Source organism: Pantherophis guttatus, chromosome 4, assembly GCF_059756535.1.
Source record: "Pantherophis guttatus breed Tessera chromosome 4, ASM5975653v1, whole genome shotgun sequence".
NCBI lineage: Eukaryota > Metazoa > Chordata > Lepidosauria > Squamata > Colubridae > Pantherophis > Pantherophis guttatus.
This window is the reverse complement of record NC_142066.1, coordinates 97,699,280-97,712,728: the sequence shown is the minus strand read 5'-3', so window position 1 is coordinate 97,712,728 and position 13,449 is coordinate 97,699,280. Positions and strand designations below refer to the sequence as shown.

The following is a 13,449-nucleotide window of genomic DNA, read 5'->3' as shown; positions in this document are numbered from 1 at the left end:
TATCCAACACGATGAGTCATTCCTTTGGGGCCGCCATTCCTCGGCGCCCTCTCCTTGACTTCAGAGACCGAAGGAGGATCAAGCCTTCAGCGCGCGGGATCGCCACATCCACGCACGCCCTGCACTCCTCACTCTCCCCGCTCCCTCCAGGGGCGGTTTCGGCAGAAAAAGAAGCCGTCTGAGTCAGGGAAAAGATCAGGTATATCTCATATAATTGGAAAGAGGAAGACCCAAAGACTGAAACGGAGTAAATTGATGTGTGAATTGGAGAAAGTGGAAGCGAGGTTGCAGGCAGACCCAGGGAACTTAAAATTAGTTGAGAAGAAGAAAATAACCCGACACCAGTTAAACCTATTAGATCAAGAAGAATTGGCTACTAAAATTAGATGGGCAAAACAAAGGCATTTTGAGCATGCAAATAAAGCAGGAAAATGGCTTACTTATAGACTGAAGAAGCAACAGGAGAGAAATAGGATAGTTTGTCTGAAGGACCAAAGGGGAAGATGTGTTTCGGATAAGGAGGGGAAAGGAAAAATAATACAAGAATATTTTACTGCTTTGTATTCAGCTGGAGATGAACAGGACCAGGAGATTAGAGAGTATTTGGCTAGAGCGGATTCCCGGAAGGTCCCACTCCCAATGAGAGAAATATTGAATGCAGAGATTACCTTGAAGGAAGTAGAGTTAGTATTAAGGGAACAAAAAGGGGGAAAGACCCCAGGTACGGATGGTCTGCCAGTAGAAATTTATAAGGCCCTCCTTGAGACTTTGGGGGAATTTTTGACTCAAGTATTTAATGAGGTTCTGGTCTTTGGTCAAATGCCACCCTCCTGGTCTGAAGCATATATTACACTAATTCCAAAGGAAGGCACTGATCCGCTTCTGATTAAAAATTACAGACCGATTTCCCTGCTTAATTCCGATTATAAATTATTCTCTGCGATTTTAGCGAAGAGACTAAAAATCTTCCTGAATGAGTACATCCACGGAGACCAGAATGGCTTCCTACCTCATAGACAATTGAAAGATAACGTGAGAACTATAATGAATATATTAGAATATTATGAGTGTAATTCTGATAAACAGGTGGCCCTGGTCTCCGTGGATGCACAAAAAGCCTTCGACAGAGTGAGCTGGATATTTCTCTTTGCACAGTTGAACGAAATGGAATTCGGGGAAAGATTTACCAGGGCAATCCGGACAGTATACGCAAAACAGACAGCGAAAATACTTATTAATGGGGAGGAGTCTGAAAAAATTGATATAAGTAAAGGTACTAGACAGGGATGTCCATTATCTCCACTTTTATTTATTTTAACCCTAGAGTTATTATTGAATGAGGTCAGAAGAAATCAAGGAATTAGAGGGCTAAGAACCAGAGGGGAAGAGTTTAAGCTCCAAGCCTTTGCGGACAACTTGATATTTGTCTTGGAAGAACCTTTGGAATCGGGACCAATCTTGCTACAGGAGTTGGAGGCTTACGGGAAAGTAGCGGGATTTAAATTAAATAAAGATAAAACCAAGATCCTAATTAAAAATATGACGAAGAATCAAAAAGCGCAGTTAGAGGAAGAACTAGGGATCCAGATAGTCAAAAAACTAAAATTCTTAGGAATTTGGCTTTCATCTAAATGCTCGACCATTAAAGAAGACAACTATCAAAAATTACTTAGTCGAACTAAAGAAATGTTGGAAGGATGGAAAAGTTTACAGTTATCATTATTAGGTAGAATTGCAGTAGTTAAGACGTATATCCTGCCTAAATGGATTTTTCTCTTTCAGACAGCCCCAGTTTTAGTAGATGCAATTTTTTTTCATTCTTTAGATCAGTGTATACGTAGATTTGTATGGCAGAACAAAAAACCAAGGATTAAATTGAAAATGCTTCAAGAATCCCCTTCCAGGGGAGGATTTGGCCTACCTAAATGGGAGCTTTATCATCAGGCAGCTGTCTTAACTTGGATCAGAGACTGGATTGCCTTGAGGAGGAGGAGAATCCTTAGCTTGGAAGGCCACAATTTGCAACAGGGGTGGCACTATTATCTGAGTCAGGAAAGGCCCAAAAAACATAAATATTTTATGGACCACTTTATTCGAAAGGTTTTGATGACCATATGGGATCGAATAAGAAATAAATTTTACCTGATGACTCCGATTTGGCTTTCCCCTTTAGAGGCAATGACACACCCGACTCTTTACAACAGAAATAAACCATTAATTTACCAAGCTCTGTTGGATCCTTCAGGCAAAGTAAAATCTCGAAATATGCTGCTGGAATTAGGCTATGAGCTAGATTGGTGGTCATACAATCAGATCCAATCTAGGACAGCTCAGGATAAAAATAAAGGAGGAATCTATAATTCTCTACAGGAACTTGATAAGATCTTGTTGGGGAAGGATGAGAAGGTATTATCCAAACTGTATCAATTCCTCTTAATGGATTGGATTGGAGAGGAGGTCATCAAGGACTCAATGATTGCCTGGGGGAGAAATTTGGGATACTCGATTGAACTTGAAAAATGGGAAGAAATCTGGGGGACAACCTTAAAATTAACAATGTCAGTTTCCTATAAGGAAAATATATACAAAATGCTGTATAGATGGCACCTGCCCCCGGCTAGATTATCGAAGATGTTCCCGGGGACCTCTCCGGTTTGCTGGAAATGCAACGCCGCTATGGGAACTTACTTTCATAGTTGGTGGACCTGTTCCCGAGCAAAAGAATATTGGGCTAGAATTCAAAAATGGATTTTAGAAATCATAGGATGTAGAATAGATTTGAACCCGGAAACGTTTTTACTAGGCATGAAACCAGAGAACTTAAACAAATCTAATTGGTATCTCGCTCTCCACATCATCATTGCAGCCAGGATCTCGTTCGCGCAAGAATGGAAATCCAAAAATATCCCATCGGAGGCTACGTTAATTGCAAAGATCATGGACTGTGCAGAAGCAGACAAGCTTACTGGACTTTTGCGAGATAGACAAGAATCGGGGTTATATAGGAGCTGGGACAGATGGTATGCTTGGCTGCAAAAAAAGAAATCTTAAGAAGAATGAAAATATTAACCTTAATGTGAATGTGGGTAAATATTTCCAGGAGTATTGCATGACAATTGAGAATTTTTTTTTCTGGTTAAACTTTTCTTTCTTTTGATGAGTTAGCTTAATGGAAGTTTGTATTTTCTCCAGGCGAAAATTGATACTTTAAAACTCTATATGTATTATATTACTCTCTGCAATTCTATCCATATTATTATATTTTTTTCTGTATTTTTTAATAATTTTCAATAAATTTAAAATAATAATAATAATAATAATAATAATAATAATAATAATAATAATAATAAAAAAAAAAAAAACAATAACTACCACTCAAATCTCTTGCATTTTAACCTGAGGTATAAGATACGATAGATATAAATCAGTATCGAACAATCTTATCAAAGAGCGATGGCTATCTTATCCTACTTCGGTTTCTATGTCCTAAATACTTCGTAAATATTATAAATACCAATATCTTACAATACCCCTCAGTCCAAATCCATTAATGATCAAGTATAATTACATAATCATATAAATTCTTTATGTGTAAATATATATAGGTATGTAGGTATATAAGTATATAAACCTTGGATGGTTCTATTCAAATATTAAGTATATTCTTTTATTCTTTTAGAATCACACAGTCTTGTTATATTGAAGTTAGATCTTACAGTCAGGCAGGTTCTTATTTACAAGTTTCCCTTCTCATTGTATCACTTTCCCTTTGACCAGCCAATGTCTCCTTCAACTCCGACAGATTACTCGGCATTCAAAATGTCCACCTTCCCAGTTTCATCAGCACTCTCCCCCTTCCGTTGTATAACTTCCTTTGTCCAGATTCTTTAAGTTCAAAGTTTTTAGCACAAAAGAGAACCTCCTCTACTCCTCTATTCCTTTTCCTTTTCCAACCAAATTAGTCCACAGTTCTGCGGAGCGCCGTTTCTTTGCCTGTGTGTCTCTCTTTGCCACTATTCCACCCAGAGAGACATCTTCCCCTCCTTCCTCCTCAGGCTCCTTTTCTCTTTACTACTGCCCTGGAATCCGGAGAGATGTTTGCCCCCGAGCACCACACAGAGTTGTTGGGATTGCTTCTCCCAGTCTCAGCTGCACTGCCGTCTCACTAAATCACCGCCAATCTTCATCCGCTATCAGGTCTTCACAGCCACAATGTTTGGCCGTCTCCCTCTCTGCCCGGCTTCTCCGAAGCTTTCCCCACTGGATTCAGCCCTGACCGCCGTCAAAACTGTTCAGCAGGCTGCCTCCATTTCCAGTTTCCCTCCAGGAAACAGCAGACCCCGAAAGGTCAGCCGAGCAGTTTGTAGCAACTGTAGAAACAGCCTCCGTTGCCAGAGAAGCTGCTTCACACACCCACTCTCCCTGACAGCTGGCCCCGCCTCTCCACCCATTGCTTCTTGTTCTACCCTAGGTGCTTTTAAGAATAGTTTTACTCCTTCTTTGGGGCAACCCCTGAGATATTGGAACACTGCTATCATGTCTCCCATAGTCCTCTTCATCAAACTAGACATACCCAGTTCCTGCAACCGTTCTTCATATGTTTTAGCCTCCAATCCCCTAATCATCTTTGTTGCTCTTCTCTGCACTCTTTCTAGAGTCTCAACATCTTTTTTATATCGTGGCGACCAAAACTGAATGCAATATTCAGTTGGTAAATGTGGCCTTACCAAAGCATTATAAAGTGGTATTAACACTTCATGTGATCTTGATTCTATCTCTCTGTTTATGCAGCCCAGAACTGTGTTGGCTTTTTTGGCAGCTGCTGCACACTGCTGGCTCATATCTAAATGGTTATCCACTTGGACTCCAAGATCCTGCTCACAGTTACTACTATTTATTTATTTATTTATTTATTTATTTATTTATTTATTTATTTATTTATTATATTTCTATACCGCCTTTCTCCCATAGGACTCAAGGCGGTGTACAGCCAAGAAAAATATAGATACACAAACATCATAAAATTGCTAATTAAAATTATTACTTAGTTTGGTCAATTAAATAAAACCCAGAATTAGATCACATTTAAAAAATCATTCACATGTTCATATGTTTAGCCCCGCCTGTTGGAACATCAGGGTCTTGAGGGCACGGCGGAAAGTACGGAGATCAGGGATATTCCGTATCTCCGGGGGCAGTTCATTCCAAAGGGTTGGAGCCCTCACAGAGAAGGCCCTCCCCCTGGGAGTCGCCAGTCGACATAATTTGACTGACGGTACCCTGAGTAGTCCCTCCCTGTGAGAACAAACTGGTCGGTGGGAGGCTATTGGTGGCAAAAGACGGTCTTGTAGGTACCCAGGTCCTAAGCCATGGAGCGCTTTAAAGGTGATAAATAACACCTTGAATCACACCCAGAAGACCACCAGGAGCCAGTGCACTCGCGTAGGAGAGGTGTTACATGGGCGTAACGAGCTGCGCCCATAATCACCCGTGCGACTACATTCTGGACCAGTTGGAGCCTCCGGGTGCTTTTCAAGGGGAGCCCCATGTAGAGAGCATTACAGTAGTCCATACGGGAGGTAACTAGGGCATGAGTGACTGTGCTCAAGGCGTCCCGATCCAGAAAGGGACGCAACTGGCGGATTAGGCGAACCTGATAAAAGGCACCCCTGGCCACGGCCGTCAAATGATCTTCTAAAGATAGCCGTGAATCCAGGAGGACACCCAAGTTGCGGGCCCTCTCTGTGGGGAGCAAGATCTCATCCCCTATTGTCAGTGATGGTACCAGCTGACTATACCGGGACGCTGGAAGCCACAGCCACTCGGTCTTGAGGGGTTAAGTCTGAGTTTGTTTCTCCCCATCAAGATCCGCACGGCCTCCAGGCAACGGGACATCACAGCAAGGGCATCATTGGGGTGGTCTGGGGTGGAGATGTATAGCTGTGTGTCATCAGCATACTGATGAACACTCACCCCGAAACCACGGATGATCTCGCCTAGCGGTTTTACATAAATGTTGAACAGAAGGGGTGAGAGGACTGACCCTTGCGGCACTCCACAAATAAGGTGCCTCGAGGTCGATCTCTGCCCCCCTGCCAACACAAACTGCGAACGGTCAGAGAGGAAGGAGGAGAACCACCAAAGCACGGTGCCCCCTATTCCTAACCCCTCCAGCCGGTGCAGTAAGATACCATGGTCGATGGTATCAAAAGCCGCTGAGAGATCTAATAGGACCAGGATAGAGGAGCAACCTCTGTCCCGAGCCCTCCAGAGATCATCCACCAACACGACCAATGCCGTTTCCGTGCTGTATCGTGACCTGAAGCCCGACTGAGCAAGGTACCACATATACGGTACCTTGCATTTTGTTTTTCTTCCCTAAATGTAGAACCTTGCTTTTTTCTCTGTTGAATTTCATTTTGTTAGATAGCGCCCAATGTTCAAGTCTGTCAAGATCCTTCTGTATCTTGAGCCTATCTTCTGGAGTGTTGGCTATTCCTGCCAGCTTGGCCATCTGCAAATTTGATGAGTTCCCCATCTATCCCCTCATTCAAGTCATTGATGAAGATGTTGAAGAGCACTGGGCCTAAAATCAGAGCCCTGGGGTACTCCACCGCATACTTCCCTCCATGTAGATGCAGTTCCATTGAGAACTACACATTGAGTGCAGTTGGTCAGCCAGTTACAAATCCATCTGGTGGTGATTCTGTCTAACCTACATTTTTCTACTTTATCTAGTAGTAGGTTATGATCTACTTTATCAAATGCTTTACTGAAGTCCAAGTAAATTATATCGACAGCATTCCTGTGGTCCACTAATTTTGTCACTTTGTCAAAGAATGCAATAAGATTAGTCTGGCATGATGGGTTTTTGACAAACCCATGTTGGCTTTTGGTTATTACTTGGTTTGCTTCTAGGTGTTTGGTGATTCGTTGTTTGATCTTTTCCAGAATCTTCCCTGGTATTGAGGTCAGGCTAATAGGTCTGTAGTTTCCTGGAATTATTATTTTTTTCTTTTTTGAAGATGGGAACTACATCAGCTCTTTTCCAATCCTCTTACAGTTCCCCTGTGATCCAGGATCTTTGAAAGATATAGTTCAGTGGTTCTGAGATCTCGTCTGCCAGTTCCTTCAGAACCTTGGGGTGTAATCCATCTGGTCCTGGTGATTTGAACTCATTTAGGTTAGACAGGTGTTCACTTATCATTTTCTTCCCTATTTTAACTTGTGTTCCTAATCTGTTTTTTGTGGTGCTGTTTTTGATAGGTTGGACTGTTTTTCCTTTTGTGTAAAGACAGATGCCAAAAATGAGTTAAGTAGTTCTGCTTTCTCCTTGTTGCTTGTCACCTTCTTGCCACTTTCTCCCAGCAATGGGCCAATTATTTCGTTGACTTTTTTCTTGTTTTTAATGTTGGAAGAAGCTTTTTTTGTTATTTTTTACTTTAGTCGCAAGCCTTTGTTAATTGTGAGCCTTAGCTTTCCTCACTTCATCTTTACAGACTCGGGCTATTTGCTGATACTCTGCCTTAGTTATTTGTCCCTCTTTCCCTCTTTTTATACTTGTCCTTTTTGTCTTTCAATTTGTTAGAGAGTTCTTTATGCAGCCATGCTGGTTTCTTTTGAGATCTATTATTTTTCATCTTCATTGGTATTGTGCTAGACTGGACTTTTATAATCTCACTTTTCAAAGTTTCCCAAGCTTCTTGAGTTGTTTTCCCCTTGAGGATTCTCATCCATGGAATCCTTCTCAAGCTCTCTCTAAGTTTATTGAAATTAGCTCTCTTAAAGTCCAAGACTCTAGTTTGACTTTGGTCTAGTACTTGAGTTTGCATAATGTTGAATTCCAATATTGCGTGATCCCCAAGGTTCCTGTAGCTTCAACACCTTCTATCATTTTGTCTCTATTAGTGAGAATTAAGTCCAATATGGCTGATTCCCTTGTTCCCTTTTCTTCTTTTTAATAAAAGGGAGGAAAGATAAAATATTTTACCTTTCAGGCTTTCAGGAGTCTGCTACTATAGCCTCTGTCAATAATTTATAGTTCTAGTCTTCCTATGGAGTCAGTTTCTTGATCTGGTCTCTCATAAGGAGATCAAGTAGATCAAGTAGTAAGTATTAAAAAACCAAAATCACAGAAATCTATTCCTCTCTATTTTTATAAGTATATAAAACCATGTGTGTGATGACCCGGAGCGTGGCACGAAAGCAACACAACCAGAGAACAGGTCTAACTCCCCTTTATTGCTCCAACTGTGCCCCCAAAAGTTCTCACATTCACTACAAGTCCTGGAGCAAAACTCTCACATGCATCTTCAGAAGCTTCTGGCTGCAAGTAGTCCAGTAAGACAGGTTAATCAAACAGCAACCAGGGCCAGCAGTCCAATAAGACAGGTAAATCAAACAGCAACCAAGGCCAGCAGTCCAATAAAACAAGTTAGCCCAAACATTAACCAGGGCCAGCAGTCCAATAAGCCAGGTTAGCTAAACAGTAACCAGAGCAAGAAGTTCAGCGAAGCAGGCAAACTGGCAAGCCCCACAAGACAATTGTATAGCAATCTCCAGGCTTTGGCAAATGCACACGAGACTCCACAGATTCAGTGCTTGTTCCTGACAAATGCTCCTCAATCTGCGTAGATCTTGCCATCTCTCTTCCCTCCTTGCTCTCAGATCAGGAGGGGTAGTCCTTGCTCTTCTCCTGATCTCTCCCTGTCTGCAGGCCTTACTAATTCAGAAAAGCCTTGCCTGGACTGACTCTGCCCTTCCCCAGTTTCCTCCAAGGACAACGGAGCCGGCCTCTCCATCTCTGCCAGTTCTTGTTCCAGCCCATCTTCCCCCACAGATTCAGACTCTGACGGGAACATGACAATGTGTGGGGAGTATGGTCCCGTGTCATGCCTATCATGGCCATGCCCCCCCTCCAGCCCTCCGAGGTCAAACACAACCCTGATGCAGCCCTCAATGAAATTGATTTTGACACCCCTGCACTACAGCATGCCCCTCCCCCTACTTTCTTCCATCCTATCTCACTGGGACCCACAGGCATTCAGCCTTTCTCTCACATGCTCCTCCCCATCCCCAATCACTCATTTTCTTTTATTGTAGATCTTGTTCTGGAAGCTCCGTGGATTGCATTGAGAAAGAAGAGATTACTGCTCTATCCTTAGGCCATGTGACCCAGTCCCAGTAGACATTTTTGGAGTGGTCAAGGGATGCTGGCTAGCAACGCTCTCTAGCAATGCAGCCTAGAGTTGCCTAGGGTTAGGGTTGCTCTTCTTCCCCAATACTGCACATTTGCAATCCTGCTATTTAGCGGATTGTATGGCTTGTGAACAAGAAGCATTGGGGAAGGAGAAGATTGCATGAAGCACCTGCTTTCAAGCCAGACAGTCAGCTGGGTGAAGCTAGGCATGCTTCCTTCACCGCACTCAAGCTACACATTTACCTCCACAACTGGCAAGTGCTATTTTAACGCAGCTAAGTTCATTGTGGCCACTTTGAAAAATGGCAGTCACTTCCTGGATGCAGCCATGTGATCTATGGATGCCGAGGAAAGGAGAGCAAACTCCATCATCATTTGGCATAGCTTGCTTTCCTTCTCCAACAAGAGCTGTGTACCTTCCAGGACAGCTGTGGTATAATAAAAGATAAGTGAGGATTGTAACAGTAATCTTTTTGCTATACCCCATGGCTGATAAATCTATAGTCCTAGAATGATACATTCCAAATGTTTGGTATATGATTTGAAATGCCCAACATAAACAATGTGACTCTTGGTGGCATACAGCATTAATAACAATTAACCAACTCTTCAGACCAACATTAAACATATGATATAGTATTGAAGATAATATTTGTAGCTCAGGGTTGAGCTGTGGTGTCCTTGATGCTCTCAGAGATTGCTTATTTTTTTATAGCTATTTCAATGCCAAACAAAACCTAGAAAACAATGTTCCATAGATTATCAATTTAATATTTCGTCAAATTTTTCCTCTCTGAACATCTACTTGGACAGTATTTTCTATAGTCCCTAAACACCATGATCACAATGAAACCCTAAATTGTCTGTTTTATTATTGTTTTATTCTAAGTAGGAGATTAAATACTGCTCTATTTCTATGCAATTGAAAATATCATTTTTCTAGACTCTGAAAAGAGACCTGCATGCAAAACTGAACCTTTCCATGGATCAAGTGACTGAGTACAAAGCAACCCAGCAAAAAAAAGATGAAGAAATTGCAGAGCTTAAAGAAGATCTTAAAAGGTTGGAGTTTAATTGAAATTATTTCAGTATGTATGTGTGTATAAATATACATAATGGAACAAATAATATAAATAAATAGGATTTTATAAATATTTTATTATACCAGGAGTCTTTGATATATGGCAGTTCATTTACTGACCGTTCACTGTTACAACAGTACTGAAGAAAGTGACATGACCATTTTTCAGTTATAACCTTTGTAACATCTCCATGATCATGTGATCAAAATTCAGATGCTTGGCAAAGGGTTCATACTCATGACCATTGCTGTGTCCCAAGATCAACTGATCACCTTTTGCAATCTTTTGACAAGCAAAGTGAATGGGGAAGCCAGATTCACTTAACAATTGGGTTACTAACTTATCAACTGATTCACTTAACAAATGTAGCAAAAAAGGTCGTAAAATGGGGCAAAACTCATTTAACAACAAAAATGTTGAGCTCAGTTGTGGTCATAAATCGAGGACTAACTGTAGTTCAGGGATTAAAAAAATTCCTTCTATTGTTTGCATTGCTCCTTTATCATGAGCAGTGATGCCAATGATTGCCAAGTAACTGGGAGAAAATAATTTGCTGTTCTTCACTGCCCCCATGATTTGCATCAAGAAGGACAATAATATTGAAGATACTCCCCTCTTGGTTTTTGCATTTCTGGACATCCATATTCTGTGTTTGTCAGCAGATCTGATTTATTTCTAGCTGTGTTAGATCTCAAATCATATTTTGTGAATTGCTTATGCTAAATTTATTGTGAAGAGCATATGGGCAGCTGTTTTTGCTTGATGGAAATTCTTGTGACTTTTTTTATTTTTTTATATATATCATATTAAAAAAGAAATTGGACATGGTGCGACCATCCTGGCATCATCTCCGCCATACACACTAAAGTATAACACAAGTATCTTATATACTCAACATACCTTGCTAATTATATACATATAGTTGACCTCCTATATACCCTTATATTTACATATATTACATCATCTTTTGGTCTACACATCTTAGTTATTTCCTGTTCTGACTTCCATTTCTCAAATCCAACCATTGGTAAAATCTATTCCAAATCTCATAGTATTCCGTCTCTTTGTTTTTTACTTCTAGCGTCAATTTATCACATTCTGCACGCCTAATATTTTCTTTAATATCTCCCTTTCTAGTGGGATATTCTCATTCTTCCATTGTTGGGTATATATCATTCTCACTGCTGTTATGATATGCAATATTAAATAAGTTAACCCTTTACTGTAATCTTCTGTTATGATTCCTAATAAAAATATTTCTGGTTTAAATTCCAATCTTTGTCCAATCATTTTTCCCAGCCACATCTGAATCTTTTGCCAATACTCTTTTGCTTTTCTACATGTCCACCACATATGGTAGTAGGTGCCTGGTAATTGGTCACATTTCCAGCATTTCGGTGATGGATTTCTATACATTTTGGCCAATCTTGCTGGTGGTAAATACCAGCTATGGAACATTTTATGTAAGTTTTCCTTATATGATGTGGCCACGGTTAATTTCCTATTCCTTTCCAACAATTTTTCCCACTTTTCCAGTTCAATAATATCCCCAACAATTTTTGCCCATATCACCATTGTTTCTTAAACTTGCTCTTCCTCCATTTTATAGTCTAATAAGTATTTATACATTGTTTTAATCATTTTTTCATCTGTCCCCAGTAGAAGTTTATCTAATATCTTTAAATCTCTATTAATACCTAACACTTTCAAATCTTTCATATAGCATGATTGAATTTGTAAATATGCTCACCATTCCAATTCTATCTCTTGTTCTTTTAATTGTAGTCTCATTTTTAGTCACCCTTTTTCATCTAGAATATCGTCGTATGTAACAATTTCCCCCCAGTTGGTAAGATTCAGATGAACCATCGCTTCTAGAGTGGAGAGCCAATTGGTATTTTCATATAGTACTGTAATTTTATTTTATTCCATACTCCCAATAGGGGCTGTCGTATATAGTGTCTTTGGAAGTATTGGTGTGCCACTTGTCTTCCAGAGGTGGAAGACAAGGCCACTTATCTTCCAGGGTGGCACGCATTCCTCTGGAATGCGTGCCACCCTGTTTGAATATCATGACCTTCTAGTATTAATAATCTCTTGTTCCTTAAAGTTATCCATTCTTTCACCCAGGTGATCATTGCCGCTTGATAATATAATTCCCAGTCAGGCAAAACAAACCCTCCTCTTTCTTTGGACTCTTGGAGTAATTTCAATTTAATTCTTGACTTCTTCCCTTGCCATATAAATTTTGACACTATTTTATTCAAATTATCAAAATATTTTCTCTCTAATTTTATTAGTATGTTTTGAAATAGGAAGAGTAGTTTGGGCAGAACATTCATTTTTATTGCTGGTATTCTGCCCATAAGGGAGAATTGAATGGTTTGGTTGGTTTGGTTTATTTGATTTGTATACCGCCCTACTCCCGAAGGACTCAGGGCGGTGAACAGCCAACAATAAAATACATAAATATAAAAAATTTAAAAACCAGATAAAATCAAATTAAATCATTTTGGCCCAGACAGATTAAAACACCCCAATAATTTAAAAACAGATTAAAATTTACATATTTAAAAAGGGAAGAAATTAGGCCAAGCCCGCCTGATGGAATAAAAAGGTCTTCACAGCACGGCGGAAGGAGCGCAGATCCGGGATCCTCCGTATCTCCGGGGGGAGCTCATTCCAGATGGTAGGTGCCCCCACAGAGAAGGCTCTCCCCCTAGGGGCCGCCAGTCGACACTGTTTGGCTGACGGCACCCGGAGGAGTCCCTCTCTATGAGAGCGTACTGGCCGGTGGGAGGCTACTGGTGGCAGCAGGCGGTCCCGTAAGTAACCAGGTCCTAAGCCATGGAGCGCTTTAAAGGTGGTAACCAAAACCTTGAAGCGCACCCGGAAGACCACCGGGAGCCAGTGCAGCTCGCGCAGGAGAGGTGTTACATGGGAGCGCCATGTTGCTCCCATTACCACCCGGCGGCCGCACTCTGCGCCAGTTGGAGCCTCCGGGTGCTCCTCAAGGGGAGCCTCATGTAGAGAGCATTACAATAGTCCAGGCGGGAGGTGACGAGGGCATGAGTGACTGTGCGTAACGAGTCCTGATCCAGAAAGGGACGCAACTGGCGAATCAGGCGAACCTGATGAAAAATCCTCCCGGTCACGGCCGTCAAGTGC

The 13,449-nt window shown here is 41.1% G+C and overlaps 1 protein-coding gene across 7 annotated transcripts in view; it reads left to right on the top strand.

Annotated features, from left to right (window-relative positions):
* Nucleotides 1-13,449, top strand: part of FYCO1 (FYVE and coiled-coil domain autophagy adaptor 1) — a 133,298-nt gene that overhangs the window by 67,510 nt on the left and 52,339 nt on the right. For all 7 annotated transcript variants that reach the window (XM_060685916.2, XM_060685918.2, XM_060685920.2 and 4 more), the window contains one exon: nucleotides 10,143-10,261. In XM_060685916.2, the coding sequence (XP_060541899.1) occupies nucleotides 10,143-10,261 (119 nt within the window). The remainder of the gene's footprint in view (nucleotides 1-10,142; nucleotides 10,262-13,449) is intronic.